Source organism: Trichechus manatus, unplaced genomic scaffold (genome assembly GCF_000243295.1).
Source record: "Trichechus manatus latirostris isolate Lorelei unplaced genomic scaffold, TriManLat1.0 scaffold00123, whole genome shotgun sequence".
NCBI lineage: Eukaryota > Metazoa > Chordata > Mammalia > Sirenia > Trichechidae > Trichechus > Trichechus manatus.
The window spans coordinates 589,102-608,406 of NW_004444059.1; the positions used below are offsets into that span (position 1 = coordinate 589,102).

The 19,305-nt window shown below is 45.0% G+C and overlaps 1 protein-coding gene across 5 annotated transcripts in view; it reads left to right on the plus strand.

Annotated features, from left to right (window-relative positions):
- The window catches only part of SENP1 (SUMO specific peptidase 1), a 51,527-nt gene extending 46,307 nt beyond the window's left edge, over positions 1-5,220 (plus strand). For all 5 annotated transcript variants that reach the window (XM_004384539.2, XM_023738819.1, XM_023738821.1 and 2 more), the window contains 2 exons: positions 2,472-2,567; positions 3,572-5,220. In XM_004384539.2, the coding sequence (XP_004384596.1) occupies positions 2,472-2,567; positions 3,572-3,634 (159 nt within the window). In that variant the 3' untranslated portion in view covers positions 3,635-5,220. The remainder of the gene's footprint in view (positions 1-2,471; positions 2,568-3,571) is intronic.
- The last annotated feature ends 14,085 nt before the right edge of the window (positions 5,221-19,305 follow it).

Genomic DNA, 19,305 nt, shown 5'->3' on the forward strand with positions numbered 1-19,305 from the left:
TTGATGAAGTGGAGATCCTGAGATTAGGGTATTTGGGAAGTAAAGGATTTTACTGCTTGATTCCCAGAACCTTCTGTCTTTTTTTTTTTTTTTTTAGTATTTTATTGTGTTTTAGATGAAAGTTTATACAGCGAATTAGGTTCCAATTTAACAATTTTTATACAGATTGTTCCATGACTTGGTTACACTTTTCATAATGTGTCAGCATTCTCATTTCCATTCTGTTTGTTCTGTTTCCATTGATCTACCTTCCCTTCCCCTCCTTGCCTTCTCGTCTGTGATTTTGGGTAAATGTTGACTGTTTGGTCTCATATAGCTGACTGTTTGAGGGAGCACATTATTGATGAGTGATACCGTTTATTTTATAAGCCAGTCTGTTATTTGGTTGAAAGGTGACCTCCAGAAATAGCTTCAGTTACAAGTTCAAAGGCTATCTTAGGACAATATTCTAGAGTCTTCCTCTAGCCTCTATTGGTCCAGTAGGTCTGGCCTTTTTTAGGAATCTGATTTTTGTTTTACATTTTTCTCCCATTCTATCTGGGACTTTCTGTTGTGTCCCTGGTCAGAAGGGTAGGTAGTGGTAGCCGGGCACCATCTAGTTCTTCTGGTCTCAGGTTAGAAGAGGCTGTGGTTCATGTGGGCTGTTAGACCTGTGGGCTAGTTTCTTTTTTGAGTCTTTGAGACCAACAGTTGTATCTTAGATGGCTGCTTGCAAGCTTTTAGGACCCCGGATGCTACTCATCGAACTAGGATGTAGAACATTATGAGCCTATGTTATGCCAATTAAGTTGTCCCATGAGACTGTGGTCCTAAGCTTTTTAACTCAGTAAACCAATCTCGAGAGTTGTTTGGATATATCTAAGAAACCTCTGTAATTGTACCTGCTATGTGCTTTATTATATATAGCTATATATGCAGCACATGCAAACATGTATATACATATGCCTACAGATACACCTATACATGCATGTGCATTTACTTGCATATGCCTTCCTATGCACATATATGCATACGTATCTACCTATGTGACCGCACATATTTTTTGGTTGTTATTACTATTGTTGCAAAATTGTGTATATTATAGCATTTATCAAAATCGTACTTTTTTCATGTGTACTACTTAGTGTCTTCATTTACCTTGATCACCTTGTGCAGACTTCACCCATGTTTGGCATTGCCTTTCCCATCTCCAAAAATAACAAGTGTCTACTATCTAGAAAGTGATTCCCCCTCCCATCCCTGGAAACCTCAAAGAATGTTGCTTTCTGTGTGTGTATCTATTCTTGACTTTTTATAATAGTGAGACCATAAAAATATTTGTCCTTTTGTGATTGACTTATTTTACTCAGCATAATGTCTTCCAGATACATCCATGTTATAAGATGTTTCACAGACTCCTCATTATTCTTTTTAGTTGTGTAGTATTCCATTGTATGTATGTACCACAACTCGTTTATTTATCATAGATGGACACTTAGGTTGTTTCCATCTTTTTGCTACTGTGAATAATGCTTCAGTGAACATAGGTGTGCATATGTCTATTCGTGTCACTTCTTGTATCTTGGATATATACATAGGAGTGGGATTGCTGGATCATAAGGTATTTCTATTGCTAACTTTTTGAGGAAGAACCATACCATTTTCCATAGCAGTTGTACCATTTTACAATCCCACCAGCAATGTATAAGAGTTGCAGTCTCCCCACACACAACCTCGCCAGCATTTGTTGTTTTCTGTTTTTTTGATCAGTGTCATTTTTGTCGAGGTGAGGTGGTATCTCATTTGTAGTTTTGATTTGCATCTCTCTAATGGCAAACATCTTTTCATGTATTTGTTGGCCACCTGAATGTCCTCTTTGGTGAAGTGTCTGTTCATGTCCTTTGCCTATTTTTTGATTGGATTGTTTGTCTTTTTGTTGTTGAGTTGTTGAAATTTTCTATATATTTGAGACATTAGATCCCTGTCAGATGTGTCGTTGCCAAAGACTTTTTCCCAGTCTGTAGGTTCTCTTTCTACTCTTTTGGTAAGAACCTTCTATCTTAATGTCTAGCCCTTCTCAGTTTGGTTGTTGGTTCCTTGGGGACAATATATTAAACTATTTGTGGGAAAGCTGATAATGTTTCTTATGTAGAGCTAGGTTTTCTAAATGCTCAGCTATTTTGCTAAGCTTTTCACTCCAGTGAGAAAAGTTTATTGATTGACCTTTCAGGAAGGGACAACTTTTTACACCCTTAGATGCCATAGTGGTCTAAGATATCCTCCTGTGTGATTAATATGAAGTACACAGGCCAGACTGAGATGCTGTATTTTTTTTCTCTGAGCCTCCATTATCCTGAGTGGGACCAGGGCCATCTGTTCAGAGTTTAGGGAAACTTGTAAAATTTATATCCCGTAGTTCTTATTTATAATCTAATAAGAAGGAAAACATTTGGAAAGATGTCACCTCTTTGTTGTTGTTATTGATCTTTCAGGAGATTCCACAGCAGATGAATGGTAGTGACTGTGGGATGTTTGCCTGTAAATATGCTGACTGCATTACCAAAGACAGACCGATCAACTTCACACAGGTGAGCTGGGCCTTGGCAGTGAACTTGGTGACTGCCTTGTCTCCAGGCCACCCTATAGATGTTTTCTTTCCACTTTCTCTGCTTAGAGGGCTCTGCCCTGACCTTTAGCATGCTTCAGCCTACAAATCCTAACACTGGTGGTTACTGCTTGTGACATTATCACAAGAAAAAAAAGGATAGTGATAGACCACGTCTTGGGTTACCATATGTCACATAATCCTATAGACAAGGAATTCTGGTCAACAGCAGAACCTTCTTCTAGAACTACCCGTCTCCCACCTACCTCAGATTCTCTAAGAAACGGAAAACAGACCAGAACAAATTTTATTTAGTTTCCCTGTGTTTGGTTAGCAGTCAGGTTTTGCAACAGGGGGCATCTCTTGATCTGCCAGTGTAATTTGTTATACTTTCCTCCTTCCTCCCCCATTCTTTGATGCAGCTGATCTGTCTTCTCTTACTGCGTGATTGGTCGTTTCCATCCATGTGGTCCCTCAGAGACCAAAGCAGGTTGAGACTAGAGCTCATGACTTACTTTGATGTGTTCTTCACTTAACTCTGCTATTTGAATCAATGGCTTTACCAAATTTTTCCACCGTAACCCTTGTCTAGACTAGGTTGAATTTTGCAGTTCCCAAAACTTCACCTAAAAAGTGAGTTTTTTATTTCAGGCCTCAGATAACCTCTTAAAAATTCAACATAGTGTTCTTGATAAATAGTACTCTCAAAATTCTTGGAGACATCTGATTATAGCTTGGGGACTCCTGGCCATGCCCAATAAAACTTCTAAGGCTGCAGCAGTATTTTAACGAGATGAGTGGGAAAAAACAGTGGAAAGAAAAAAGCCATATGTAATCAAGAATGAACAATGTGAAAGACCAGAAATGCAATGGAGACTGTTTTAGTTGAAAACCTCCAGGAAGGAAAGAGTTTGGGGATGGGTCTGTTCATTGTGACCGGGTCTGGATAGAAGAAGTAAAAATCACAGAGTCTCTGTGTCCCCACAGCAACACATGCCATACTTCCGGAAGCGGATGGTCTGGGAGATCCTCCACCGAAAGCTCTTGTGAAGACTGTCTCAGCCGCAGACGTTGACCTTGGTGGGGACCAGCTCTTTGTAGTCTACAGCTAGAGACCTTGGAAACAGCTGCTCCCAACCCTCTGTTCTTGTAAAGCCCTTGATGCTGGACCAGGCCTTGGCGAGTTGCATTCACAAGCACATCTGCCTTTCCTTTTGTATCTCAGATACTATTTTTGCAAAGCAACTTTGGTGCTGTGAAAGGGGTGAGGGACATCCCTAAGCTGAAGAGAAAGACTGTTTTTCACTTCTTCAGTTCTGCCATCTTGTTTTCAAAGGGCTCCAGCCTCACTCAGTCCCTCCCTAATAAGGGGACTGAGAGAAGCTTGGAAAGAATCTTGGTGTCATATAAACTCTTGTTAGGCCTTACTGAGAGCCAGGAAAGGACATGGGGAAAAAGGTAGGGATAAAAACCACCAGCATATACACGCACACATACATACACATGTGATTTTCAAGATGTATAGTCAGGAGTGTGACTGTAAACTGGACTCCGGGGCACATGCCTAAGTCTCCTCCTCCAGGACTTTTTATATGCCCCTATGTGAAGTCCATCCACTTCTATACAAGGCTGTTTTATTATCTGTAGCCTTCTCCCATCCCGAGACATAGCACTTGGGTCCTGGGTGGGCCCCAAAGTCCTAGGCAGTCCTTCCCTTTAAAACAGGGGTTTGCATGTGCTAGCAACACATGATATGGGAAAGACCCACCCAGGGAGTGGTTTAGCGGAGCAACAAAGCACCACTTTGACTGCTGCCTGCTTCTGCCCAAGAAGAAAAAGGACCTCAGTCTTAGCATAAAATTCAGCATTGGATGAATGCAGGTGTAGTTTGGTCTGTGGCTAGTTAGTTTAAATATGTTTCTAACCACAGAGAATTTAATATATATATTTTACAGGGGTATGCTTTTTCTTTTTTTTCTAAAGGCTGAGTGTATTCATCATTTTAGACTGCAGATTTATTTCCATTTTCCAAATTTAGCTCCAGCACACACAGATCCCAGCCCCTATGTTTAGGGCGTTTGTGGACTTCCTAACAGAGTATTTTAAGGCCTGGATGAACTTTGGCTTAGGGGTAAGGTTACAGAGGGATGTGAGATTTTCAACTGGAAAACGGGTGGAGTTTGGACTAATCAACTTGAGATTAAAAACTGCTATTTCTTTTGTTCCTTCCAGCATCTGCTCCCACCCTCTGAGAGCTCCTCAGGCTTAGATAATGAAAATGATCCAATGCCAGTGTCATTTTGTACTTAAGTTCCAAAACAGGAACGTTTTATACCTTTTTCTGTATTGTAATAGGTAGTTTTGTATGAAATATTTTCTCCTCTTCCTTGTACCCCATCCTTCCCAGCATTGTGCTTTCTCTCTGGGCTTATTTGGAAATTTTACTCTGTTTTATACCAAGCTCGTTTAGTACATTTTTCTATGTTTTACCACAGGTTACAGTTTGAAAAGAAAACTATTTTTTTTAAATATTCCATTGTTAACTGAATGTTAATGTTTCCACTCCAGCAACCAGGTGTCCTACCTTTTTTTCATAACTGCCTGCCTTTTGGGGGGAAGACCATCTTTTTGTTTATTTATTTTCTTTCCTTCTCACTCTCTCATGCTCTCTTTTTTTTTTTTTTTTTTTTTCGTGTGTGTGTGTGTGTTTTCTATAGGAAATAAATAGCTTTCTATATATGAGTTGCTGGGACCTTCACATTCTCCTTTAGAAAGCTCTAGTCATGCAGACTGATTGTAGGCTTCTGGACATTGTCGGATACTTGATACTCACTGTGTTGAAGTGACAACTTGAAAGTATGGTGTAGATTTGGACTGCAAGTTAAAAGGCCTGAGTCTTTTTTTTCAGCCTCTCCCACCATTGTCTGGGGGACGCAGAACAAGATGGTTTTGTGTATTTATTGTTTGTCCATTTAGATAACACCTGTCTACCTTCCTCACAGACTTTGTACAGACCAAAGCAACAAGTATTTATTGCCATGTACAGCAGAAAATGAAACAATGCAACAAAATATTGAAAAATATATAAGAAATTATTGATCCTCTCTGAACTTGGTCCCCTTTCTGACCAATGCAGTTTTACACAAGATAGGAGCTGCTGATCCTGAGACCATATGTTAGAAGTAGGCCAAGCTGAGGCAGGCTGTGGCCCATGGTTGCCCAATGGGAAGGAAATATAGCAGGCTTATGTAATGGGCTGTTCTTTCTAGAGAGCTGGGCAACAGGAGCAGAACTGGCATATGGAAGCTTACCTTCTCCTTCATTTAAGGGTGGACCTTCATGACTGGCCAAAAGGGCATGTTACCAATACCTTGTTTGACCTGCCTTAAACTAAAAAACCCTGTCACTGTCCTTTTCTCATATCTTCTCCCCACTTGCTCAGTGCGGTAGCATATCATAATCACTGACCTCACCTAAAAAAAAGGAACACTTTTGAGAGATGGTAAGTACTAAGTGCCAGATATAGAACCTTCAACAGAAGCCACATTCATTACTGGGCCCTGTACAGAGAATATCCGTTATACTTCTCCTGCCCGTTTTAGAACACATGGTCTGAGGCACAGAGGCTAGTTACATCCCATTTGTGTCACCTCGTACCCACTGTTGCTTCCAGGAATCCTGACTAGGGTTGAATGTTAAGAGTATTTCCTCATCTAGCCTAGAAACTTTGGATAAATTGATTGCTGTACATATGAGGTACTTCTACTTCCCTGTGGTATCAACTCCTCTCTTCTTTAGCCACTGTAATCATGCCATCTTCTACCCACTACTCCCAGCAAGATGAGCAGAAAAACAGATAACCTGGAAAAGTACTTCCACCACCCCCGTCACATAGTCTGTCCATCACCACCTGGTTTTATATGGCCCATAAAAGGCTCTACTGGGTAGAGAGAAGGGGGGTTCGCTTGAGAGCTCCCATGTTTTTAATGTTTGAACCACTAGTCCTGTGTCATCACTCCAGCTCTTAAATCTGTCTTTCCAGGTGCAAGAGAGATGACTATGTCATCACAGCGCCTAGCACTTGAGGTTTGTCTTCTCCCTCCCTCCACCTGGATGGGCATGGAATATGATGCTTTCGCTCTGGGAGTTCACATGCCCAAGAGAGTCACATGAGGAGACAAGGCCATCAGGGCCTGTTGTTGACTCAGACTGTGTGCTGAGCCCCTGGGAAAGGTGCCCTATTTCCCTGCTTAGGAGCAATCTAGCCAAAGCTTCAAATTCATTTTAAAATTTTGGAAGTGACAAGGCTCAGCCCAGCATTCTTCTTTGTAAGTCCAGTGTCTTCCTTCACGGTGCTGAATCCTAACATCTGTCTATTGCATGATCACATAGCTCTCATTCCCAGCTTTGAGGCAGGGGAAGGAGGGACAGCTGGGGTAGGAGATCATGCTGGTCGCCATTAAGATAAGGGAGAACTGGCACATGTATCCTCTATGGGAGAGGAAGGAGAAACTAGAAGACTTCGAGCTGGAATATGAACCTTGAAATGTTAGTGCAAGCTGTCTCTCTGGCCTGCCAGGGATGTGGTAGGGATAGTTCCAATTGTGTGAGTGGTTGCATCAGATGTTCAAAGGTCTTGTCAAACTCTAAGATTCTGGAATGTCATCAAAGCCCATGATGTTGCTGGGGATAGGAAATAAGGATTAAGGTAGAAATTCAAAGTTAAAATTTAAGGCCAGTGTTAACAGCTTGGTTTTAGTCTTGTTCTAATGGAACAGATCACAGCTGTAGACCTACATTCTAAGCTGAGAAGTAACTGTCAACTACTTGACTTCTGGAAGGTATCCTTCTACCCTTCATAGAACGCAAGTGCTGGGGAAGGAAAGAGTGTGGGAGAGAGGCACACAAGGAGCCCAGCGTCTTCAGTCTGCTGGAGGTCTCTCAGGTTACTATTTTATTCGTTTCACAAATAAGCTACTGGACACACACAGCCAAATCCCATCTTGAAACCTCCCATGACCCCATTATCTTATAATCTCTCACCTGCGCATCTGCAGCACAGCCCTCATAATGAGAAAAGAATATAACTCCGCATGGTATTTGTATTGTAACCTGTCTTTTCACATCAGGTATAGACAGACATGGCCACTGAAGGCAGGTAATTGATTTGGTGCATTTTTTTTTTCAGACCAATAGTGCAAGCTGTTTCCCTCTGGCCTGTCAGAGGTGAGGTAAGGGTAACTCTAAGGTTTATTTAGAGTGAGGAGAGAGAAGGACGCCCACCATGGCAGCCTGCAGCCTCCAGCCTCCTTTGTGGTCCCGAACAGTTCATCTCTGGCCCCAAATCTTATGTCCTACTCTGCCCTTAAAAAAAAAAAAAAACCTGCTTCAGAAAGCAGTTTAGCATGCTCTCCAAGGGGTTCACTCTCCAGCCCAAGGGGCTTCTCAAAGTATTTTTTCTAACCACATCTATTAAATACAGTTTTCTCCATTAAAAAATATTTTTTTCCAGTGATATTTTACATTCCTTACAGATTGAGACTATGGGTTCCTATCTGTCTGGTTTGTACTTTAAATGGATTGTTTTATATGCTTTCTGGGTCTTGCCTATTAACCAGAACTATGCTCCCTGAGAGGGCAGTGGTGGTTTAGTGGTAGAATTCTTGCCTTCCATGCAGAAACCCGGGTTCCATTCCCAGCCAATGCACCTCATGTGCAGCCACTGCCTGTCTGTCAGTGGAGGCTTGCCTGTTGCTGTGATGCCCAACAGGTTTTAGCAGAGCTTCTAGGCTAAGACTGGGAAGGAAAGCCTGGCAACCTGCTTACCAAAATCAGCCCATGAAAACCCTATGAATCACAACACTGATGGTGCAGGACTGGGCTACAACAAGAAGTTCCCTGAGGGCATTTGCCTTACCTGGTACTTCTAGAGAGCCCTTTCTACCAGGTGTTTAATAGGCTTGTGTTTGGGCACTGGCCTCAAGGGTGTTGAAAGTTGAGGAGATGGTTGGACTGATGAAATAAGAGACACCCTGTCCTCAAGGACCTTATAGTCTAAGTTGGAAAGTCAAGCAGACACCAAGCAAGGCACATTATCAGGAAAGCAGATTCCTTGGCACATGCTCAGTTTGAAGCTAGATGTGGAGGACGAAGGGGCAGAGGTGGACATGAGTCAGATATCTGCCTATCTGTATGTGACTCTCCCTAGATTTTAAAAGTACATTTATTAAAAGATAAACTGTGAATTTTGCTCCCTTGCTTTGACTGAAAACACCCTAGTAAAAAGGACCTGATGGTGTTTGTGTCTCTGACTGTCTCTCTGTCTCTCTGACTGTTTGTTCTGTCTCTGTCAGTGTCTGTGTCTCCTGAATCGAGCTGGATGAGTGATTGGCTCCTCAGTGTGGTCTGGATTCCTGAGTCCACCCCTTCACCAGGAGTCTGAATACTGTTCATTCATTGATTTCATTCCACATACCAGGAATTGAAGCCTGGACACCAAATAACATGCAAATGTGTGGCTATCTGGCACTTTTAAAAACCAGACCTGTCTGTGGAGCCTGCCAGAGAGCCTTCCTGAGGCCAAACACGCCAGTTAGGACTTCCAACCCACCCTTGTTAACAGCCTCCCTTGTCTCTTTGCCTGTTTCCCTCCCACCCCCCTCAAAACATAACCTCAAAGAAGTTCTTCCCACTGCTCTGCTTGTAAAGCTCATACTCAAGAAAACACCAGCTTCTCAAAAATCTTTCCCCGCGTTGATAAAACCCTATGGTATTGGGTTAGAAAAGCCCCTTATAGTCTCTAGGACATCCTTGAATTCTAATATTTTTCTAGGCATGATTAAGATTTTTCAGCCCTTTGAGGTTGAAATGAGGAGGAAGACCTTCTTTTCTTCTGATTCCTGAATGTGTTTAAAGATAACTGCCAATTACCCGAGTTTGCACTGTCTTGTCACCAAATGGGGAGAAGGTGGTCCCTCAGGGTGGTGACCTGGACCCAGTCATAACTCAGCCTCTGCCCCCAAATACCCCCTGGGTGCCTTGTCTGGTCTTGGGCCTGTGGAAAGTTACAAAAGGAAGAAGGGGATGGGGTGCCTGTTCCTTAAGGAACTCTCTCCAGTTACTTCTTGAACTTCTTCCTTGCCTACCTGTGCCCCATTTCCCATCAGGCCGTTAACCGGTCAATTACCTATTGATGGCCTACAGTGGCCTATAAGGCCCTGGACGGTCTTCTCACCACCTCTCCAACACCATCTCCTACTAACTCTCCTCTGGCTCCCTCTGCCTCAGCCACACAAGCTTCCTTGGTATTTGTCTAACAAACCAAGCATGCTTTTTAGCTCAGGCCTACTTGCTGTTTCCTATGACTGGAGGGCTTTCGCCACTAGATATCCTCCTGGCTCACTCCTTTACTACCTCTGGGCTCTGGTGGAATGTCATCTCCACACCCAAATTATCACACTACCTAGCTTCCTTACCCTCATTTCTTCTCCAGAACACTTCTCAACATCTGACTGTATTACTCACTTGTTTTGTCTGTCTCTCACTAAAATGTAAGTTCCATGACAGACTCCATGACAGTATCCCATGAGGGACTTTGCTCTGTTCATCATGTGTCCCAGGTGCCCAGCTGAAGGGGTGAATTGTTGAAGGAGTGAATGAACTGCTGTTATTATTCAGCATCTCTGAGCTCTGCTTGTCCCTTCGGTGTGACAGGCTCCACCCTATTTCAGCCCTTACCTCCTCATACCTGCTTTATGGTGGTTTCTAACCCAGAGTCTCTGGCTTCAAATCCATCACCCCACTTAGTAGTTAGAGCTATATTCTCCCAATCATATTAGTTATAATGGTAAACATTTATTGAGGCTCCAGCCCCAGCCTTATGTGCCGAACACTTCATTTAATCATTACGAGTCTATGACAGAGGTGCTCTTATTTACAGATGAGAAAATGAGGAACATAGAAATTGAATACCTTAAGTTTCCCAGATGGTCAGTGATAGAAACAGGGACTCTAAGCCAAGAGTATATGACTCCAAAGCGCTTAAAATTGCTGTGATCTGCTGTTTCCACAAGACCAATGCTACTTACTGTCAACAGAGGATACTCTTTTCTCTCATGAATGTATTTGAGTCCCCTATTTGTCCCTTCACCCTTAGTTTAGATGGGGAAGGGGAATGATAGGACCCCTCTGCCTTTGGGTTTCTTTCCCCTGGGCTTCTCCAGAGAGAAGGCCCCTCCAGGTAGGAGGTACCGAGGAATTCCCTTCACCCCTCCCATGACAGCACTTTCCCCAATTGCTGTTTTTGCCCTCTCACCCTCGTCTCCAACCCTGGACTGCCCACATTAGCAAAACTGTTTTCCTTCAGGCCTCTGTTCTAACCTAGAAGGGGAGGCTAAGGATTGGAGGGGGGCGAGGTAGAAGGGAAGGCTAAGGATTGGAGGGTGGCGAGGTAGGGTGATGCCAAGCAGATCCAGCTCATCCCCACGGAGGGTCTCAGGAATCAAGAGTTCAAGGGTGTGTGTCTGTGCCATCGAGTAGATTTTCGACTCATAGTGACCTCATGTAACAGAGTAGAACTGCCCCACAGCGTTTATCTTGGCTGTAATCTTTTACAGAAGCAGATCACCAGGTCTTTCTTCCTCAGACCCACTGGGTTGGTTTGATCCCCCAACCTTTCTGTTAGCAGCCAAGTACTTAACCCTTGAGCCACCAGGGCTCCCACAGCGCCATAAAACCCGTTGCCATCTAATTGATTCTGACTCATAGTGACCCTATAGGACAGAGTAGAACTGCCCCGTAGGGTTTCCAAGGCTGTAAGTGTTTACGGAAGCAGACTGCCACATCTTTCTCCCACGGAGCTGCTGACGTGTTCAAACTGCTGACCTATCGGTTAGCAGCTGAGCGCTTTGACCACTGCACCACCAGGGCTCCTCTTAGACCTCCGTAGTACTCCATTTTATCTTACACCTCTGTCTGCAGCTCACACTCTGTCTCCTCAATATGGAGTTTCCTCTGCCATTCTAACTGGTTTGAGAATCTCAGGAATGCAGAGTCCTAGCCCTCCAGCTCTCCAGTACTCCCACCTCCTGCCCCCACACACAGAGCCCCTCTGTCCTCAAAGAGGCCAGACTTAGTTAAAGCTAGAGGCTCAGGGGGGAGGGGTCCTGTCCGTCATACCTGAAAAAAGAAGGACAAAGCACATATACTCTTTCTCAAGCCCTCCTCCTACCCTCTCCCTCCTATTTCTTCCCCCAAATCAGCCTGCCACTTTTCAGCTTCCTTTTAAACAAATGGCCTTTCCCACCCTCACCCCTCCCCGATGGCCTCTTGATGGTAATTACTCCTAATTGTTTTCCTTTGGCTCAGGAAGCCTTGAGCCAACAGTTCCCCTGTGTCTGCTCAGAAAATGGACTCAGCTCAGACCAGAGGCAAGCTTCTCTGGGCCCCAAAGGCCTGGCTCTTTCTAGAGCTCATTTGGAGGGCAGCTTTGCCCACGGATGGGCTGTAAGGGAAGGCCTCTAAGTGCACTCTCCCGAGGCAAACTGCAGCAGACAAAAGTGGTCAAGCTTCAGGAGCACTTCCCAGCAGCAAGTGCCCCTGCAGAGCTCCGAGCACGTCCTTCTCTAAACATCTCACACTGGAGAAGTTTTATCGGGTCTGGCCTGAGGGACCAAAACCAAGACCAGCTGCTGTGGAGTAGACTCCAACTCATGGCGACCCCATGTGTGTCAGAGTAGAAATGTGCTCCGCAGGGTTTTCAACGGTGGATTTTTCAGAAGTAAATTGCCAGGACTTTCTTTCAAGGTACCTCTGGGTAGACTTGAACTTCCTACCTTTCAGTTAGCAGCTGAGTGCATTCACCGGCAGAACCTCTGAACCCGGCAGAACCTCTGAACACGGTCTCTGAGCCCTACAACTCTGGCCTTGGTGGTATTGAACTACCCATCTCTCATCAGATACCCCACTCCACACCAGAAAACCACCACCACCACCACCCTGAAACCACATGCCCCTGCCCCCCCACACGTCAGTGCTTGCCACCATAGCAATCTCACACCTCCTCCTCCCCCACCAACCCACGTGTGCACACACACAGGGCAGCCTCTCTCCTGGTGCCCCCAGCCTCTGGAGCAGCACCACTGTAAATGGTGATAAGGCTGAGGAAGTAGAGGTGAGGGTAGAGGAGGAGGGTGAGTGGTGAAGGTGCTGGGGAGAGCTTGGGTGAGTGGCGGTGCTCATGTTGTCCTCTCTTACCCAAGAAAAGAAGAGCTGCTGACCCAGATTCATTCTACCTCTGGAGGAAGGTCCCTAGTGGTCCAGAGCTCTATAGAATCCTATTACCCCCAGGAAAAGGATTTTGGGACATCTGCCAGACAGAAGAAGGCATAGAAAAGTTTAATTAATTAATTCAGTAAATATTTGCTGAGTGCCTACTATATGCCAAGCCTCTGTGTTAGGTGCTGGAAACTTCCTCCATCTCTGGGTCCAAACATTTAATAGTTTGCTCTGGGCCCAACCTAAAACATCTTGTCCTCCTGGCCCTGTTCCATGACACCTGGCACCCCCTTCAGCTTGAGCCCTTGTCCTCCCACCCACCTCCACATGAACTCAGAGCTGCTCCTCCCAGCTGCAAGGCACCTTTTCTAGTGGGCAAAGCAAGAGGGGCCTAAGAAGCAAGAGGACAGAGAAAAGGCCAGTTTCACCAACCCCAGGCCTCCAGATAATCTCAGAGACACACCATAAAGGGTCTGGGCTGAGAAAGTTCCCTCAGATTCAAAGACTGGGTGACTGCACCTTCTAGACCTGGGCATCTCCTTTCTTCTTTCCTATGTTTGGTTTAGGTGTCATGGATTGAATTGTGTCCCCCCAAAATATGTGTTGTAAACCCTAATCCCTATACCTGTGGATGTAATCCTATTTGGTAGTAGGGGTCTCTTTGTCATGTTAAAGAGGCCATATCAGTGTAGGGTTGTGTTAAACCAATCACTTTTCAGACATAAAAGAGCAGATTAGTCACAGAATAGAGCAGGCACAGAGGGAAGACCCACACTATCTGCAGACAACAGAGGCAGACCAGACTACAAAGCCAGGAACTCCAAGGATTCCCGGCTAGAGAAGCTGAGACAAGGATTTTCCCCCAGAGCAGACACAGAGCGCCTTCCCCTAGAACTGGTGCCCTGAATTCAGACTTCCAGCCTCCTAAACTGTGAGAAAATAAACTTCTGTTTGTTATAATCACCCACTTGTGGTATTTCTGTTACAGAAACTAAGACACCAGGAAATCAGAATGTCTGATTGGATCTAAAGGTCTTCATTTATTCATTCATTCATCTACCCATCTACCCACCCATCCATTCAGCCATTCATTCATTTATTCTTTTAGTACCTACTCTGTGCCAGGCACTAGGGATAGAGGGATGAACATGGTATGGTCATTGGTCTCTTGTGGGCCTCTGCTTTGGTCCAGGCTAGCTCTCTCAGCCTCAACTACTTCCTCAGAACCCAGATCTCCCTATCCCCACACTTAGGAGACCAGAGAGCAGTCCAGGATGTCTCTCAGTGGGTAACTGGCAGTCCTGAGCCAGAGACCACTGTTAATCAGGGCCAGCCAGGGGAATGGAGGCCAGGCTAGTGGTTGGAAGGACGAGGATAGCACCTAGCCAGGACACTGAGCCCATCACTGTGGTTTGGCTCCTTTGAAGAAAAAATAGCAAGTTTGGACAAGTGTCTCCCTGTGTCCCAAGCTCTGGGCTGCTCCCAGTCAGCAGTCACTCCATTAAACAAACCACAGCCAAGGGCAATAGGGGCCTAGGACCAGGAGGACTAGGAGGAGGAATGGGCACATAGCTCTCAGGACAGGACTTGAGCCAATCCTGTCCATCACAGGCACAATGGTGTAAATGAGGCCAGCTGGCTGGGATGGAGGTAGGAGTGTGCATATCAGGGGCTGTAGGTGAAAAGGGGGAAAGAGAAGTTGCACTCAGACTCGTGGACATAGGAGAAAGACAGACGCATGTATTATAAAACCGAGACAGTCACAAAAACAAATAGGGTCAGCTCTCTACGATCTGTTTTAGGACACTAGATAAAGATTTTCCCCTAAAAGTGCCCAGCTGAGTACCAGGGGTTTGACAATGGGGATGAGATAAGAGGAGGTCATGACAGGGTACTATAGGTGTGTGTGTATGTTTGTGAGTGTGTGTGTGTGTGTGTGCACGCACACATGAGTGCACAGGTCTTTATATGAGTTTGGGTCTATATAATTTCTTTCCTCTGAGTCTTCTTCATTCTAAAATCGGAAGGACTATTCGTGGTTTGGGCTTCTCTGGGCCTCTGGCCCCCTTTCCACATGTGGCGAGTTAGTGCACATACAAAGGCTCACAGAGTCTTGAAGACAGAGGCCCATTCATCCCAGGAACACCGTGGCACCTCTCTCCGGGGCTGGCCTGCAGTACTCGTCCTGAACCACCAACTTGCACAAGTGAGCAACGTGCACCCTTGCACATGCAACCTTGCTCTTGACACACACACAAAGCTACACATAAGCTCCTTTAACCCCTCACCACCATGCACAGGGTGGTTCTTGGCTCTTAGCTGAGGCTCTGGCTTTGCCTTTTCAATCCCTTTTACCCAACCCTGGACCCACCAGAGTTAACCCTTAAACAGCCTCCTCTGGATCCCAGGCAGTGCACTAGAAAGCTTCCCAGTGCCCAGGTGTGAAAATAAACAATCTCAACCAAAGAACAGCATGCAGATATTACCTTCCAGTGGAGGAAGAGAGAGGACTTTCAAAGGTCTGAGCTCAAGTCACAGCTAGGCCACTATTAAGCTGTGGGACCTCATACAAGTTATTTAACCCTTCTGGGCTTGAATCGCTGAGCTGTGGGATGAGAGAGAAGAGTGAGCAAGGATAAACCTGGGGTCCATATATAAACCACCAAAATAATATGCAAAATATGTAGAGTTCTACATTTTGCTGGAAAGAGGTTTCATAAATTTAGTCAGCTTCTGTCTTAGTTTCTTAGTGCTGCTATAACAGAAATACCATAAGTGGGTGGCTTTAACAAACAGAAACGTATTTTCTCACAGTTTAGGAGCCTAGAAGTCCAAATTCAGAGAACCAGCTCTAGGCGAAGGCTTTCTCTCTCTGTTGGCTCTGAGGGAAGGTCCTTGTCTCTTCAGCTTCTGTTTCCTGGTTTCTTGGAGATCTCTGTGTGGCTTTGCATCTATCTTCCCCCATCTCTACTTCCTTAATCTGCTTCTTTTATATTTTATAAGAGATTGACCCAAGACATACTGTACACTAATCCTGCCTCATTAAATAGCAAAGACAACACATTCCCAAGTGGGATTATAACCACAGGCATAGAGGTTAGGATTTACAAGAGATATTTTTGGAGGACACAATTCAATCCATAACAGCTTCTCATAGATTCATTGAACGTCCTCAAAACTCAGAAACCAGTGAACTTTTTGAACATTCCCGGATTCTATATGAGTCAAGTGTTTTGTAAGTGATGCATACGTGGCCACTGTAAGTGCACTCAATCATTAAGGTCGGTGTCGCCCTCACCCTGAACTAATGTCTGAAGTTTTCCCCACACTAATACCACTAGGTTGGGGAACCACATCCCCTAATCACCTCCATGAAGAGTCCACCTCAGCCTCAGAGTAAAGCTCTCTGATGGGCCCATTTTGCTGGGATGAAGCCAAACTGGACAAGGGTCAAGCTCAGCAAGGACCAAGGAGCAAGAGGGAATGGAGGATGGGGTGGATATTAGGAATAATAGCCATGATACTGATGTCTATTTAGTGCTTACTATGTGTTAGGCATTGTGTAACCAAACAATGAAGGTAGTCTTATCATTATTCCCATTTTACAGATGAGGAAACTGAGGCTCAGAGAGATTGTCAGTTGCTCAGGATCACTTGGCCAGTAAGTGGTAGAACCTGGCACTGAAAGCAAGTCCGTCAAAACTCCAAAGTCTTTACTCTTAAGAGAGAAGCGATGACAGGACATTGGGGCCAGTCTGGGTATGGCCCCATCCCTTGTGACACTTCAGATGAACTGTGCACCATGCTGCAGCATTCAGGGCATGAAGCTACATGAGGAACCCCTTTTGGGGAGAAGGGATCAGAGCCAGCAGTCTGCCCAAGCCAGTCCCTGGGTGGGGATGATGGCATCCAGGAGGCTGGGGCACAGGCACTGGCTCTTCAGAACTTTCACCAAGGCCTCTTTCAAAGGCGTCTTTGTTCACTGCTCTGACTTCTTCTACAAGGAATGCTTTCCATTCCCTGGGTCCTCAGAGACCTTGGGCTGCTCCACCAGCATATGGGGGTCTCTAGTCCCTCTGTCCTCAGCCAAGAATCATCATCCCCCATCATACCACAGACCAGGGCCAGGACTGCTAGGGAGGTAGGGTGGGAAGGAGGGACTGTGTCAGGGAGAATCAGAGCAGATGGGGCTGCAAGTGGGTTGCTGCCCAACAAGCAAACATGCTTTACTTCTTTCAGAGGCAAAGAGTCAAAGACTGATTAGTTGTTTATTTTTTTATTACTTAAAAACATTTTGCAAATTTTTATTAATTTGCTGTTAAAGGGCTCAGAATCTCCCCAGTCACTTGCTAATACTGTTTATCTCTCCCATGGCCCCCTCCAATCTCTGTGGTATCTGAAGGAGTGGAAAAGACTGAAAGATATGCTATTCATATTGATGGGTGCCCCTAAACTTAGTTCCAGCCCCGTTCACCCCCTGACTGGAGTCTAGAAGGAACCAGAGTTAAGCAGGAGGGAGATCCTAGCTCTGAGGAGTTCTGGAGGTTGGGGTCAGCTCTACTAAGGAGTCGGGAATCAGGGCCTTTGCTCCCCCAGGTTCCTCCCCAGCTACCCTCCTAGTTCTCTTGCTGGGCATTCCTAAGACCCCAAGTTTCTTACACTTTTGCCTTGGCCTTCTGGATTTGGAGTCTGTCTCCTTCTTGAGTGCAGGGATGGTGGTCATTGTTGCGTTTCTCAAACCCAGGAAGACCTACAGCTCTGCAGGAGCCTCATTTCCTTGTCCTTCGCATGAGAAGCTGTTCCCAGACAGGAAAGACCATCCTCCTTGCCTGTGTCTCACTCATGGAACCGCTTTCTCAGGTGCTTCTGGTCTCTGATCAGCAGCCACCTCCTGCTCCAAATGAAAAGCAAACCCACTGCAGTTCAGTCGATTCCAACTCATAGCCTCCTGCTCCAGCACAGGCTATTTCCCCACCCTAACAGCCCAGCCCAATTTCATAGGGAAATTCCAGATTTCCTGGCTATGCAGATCAGGGTAGCCTAAGGGCCCATGGTGGGAAGTCCTCAGGGCTGATAGCCCAAAGGCAGGCTGGAAACTACTTAAGACACTAGGAAGGCCAGGGTGGTGGTGGTGGTGGTTGTTAACTGCCATAGATCAGGCCCTGACACAAGGCGACCCCATGCACAACAAGATCGGACCATTGTGATCCGTAGGGTTTTCATGGGCTGACTTTTTGGAAGTAAATTGCCATACCTTTATTCCTAGTCTGCCTTAGTCTGGAAGCTCTGCTGAAATGTGTTCAGTATCATAGCAACACATAAGCCTCAGTGGACAGAGGGGAGGTAGCTGCATATGAGGTGCATTGGCAGGGAATTGAACCTGGATCTCCTGCATGGAAGGCAAGAATTCTACCACAGAATCACCATTGCCCTCAAGGCAGAGGTACTAAATAAAAAATTAATAATTTGATTTTTGATATTTGATTTTTCTTGAAAGCATCAAAGTAATCATCATAGTAAAAATCACAACTTTGCTGGACTTTTTTACGTTTACTTTATCATTAGAATTGCTTTTATTTTAAACAACAATCTTTTCAAAGCTTGACGCTTGTAAAGGTTTTAATCCAGCTCCAAAGACTTCGCATTGTCCCCCAGGGACAGATTACCCAATAAGCAAGGAAAACACGTGCTTAGGGCATCAACAAAACAGGGGTACCAGTTGTCCAAAGTGAAGACCCATAGATGCCAAGCAGACAAGACACAAGGAAAAGTGAGCACTGCAGTGGAAGGGAAGTGGCAGGGCACTAAATGAAATTGATACCAGCTCCAGTGTGTGAGAATGTGCCGGCCAGAAATAAGGTTCATGCAGGGTCATGAGCGTGCCCACTCGCAAGTTTGTTTAAGCTATGAGGCCCCTCACACTTCAACACTTTCGTTGACATCTGTCTCCTATGGTCCCCTCCCGTGTAATTGAAACTCCTTATCTCAGCAGGTCTCTTGGGAGTATACTGTGCATCCTCACTTGTCTACTATCTCATTATCTGAAATTTCATATTTAAGACAATAGTAAAAAATCTGCTAGCCGACTATTTTGCTCATTAACAAAGTACGTCTGGCAGTAAGGAACACCAGGGTGTGAGGTGAGAGTAATCCTGGTTGTGATGGTTAAGGTTATGTGTCAACTTGGCTGGGCCATGGTTCTCAGTAGTTTAACAGTTATGTAATGATGTAATCTGGCAGTTATGTAGTGATGTAATTCAGCAGTTATGTAATGATGTAGTCATCCTCTATTTTGTGATCTGATGTGGTCATCCTCCATTTTCATATAATGCCAATTTTCGCATAATGACCTTGTCATGGTTTGAATTGTGTTCCCCCAAAAATGTGTGTATCAATTTGGCTGAGCCATGATTCCTGGTACTGTGTGATTTTCCTGTATGTTGTAA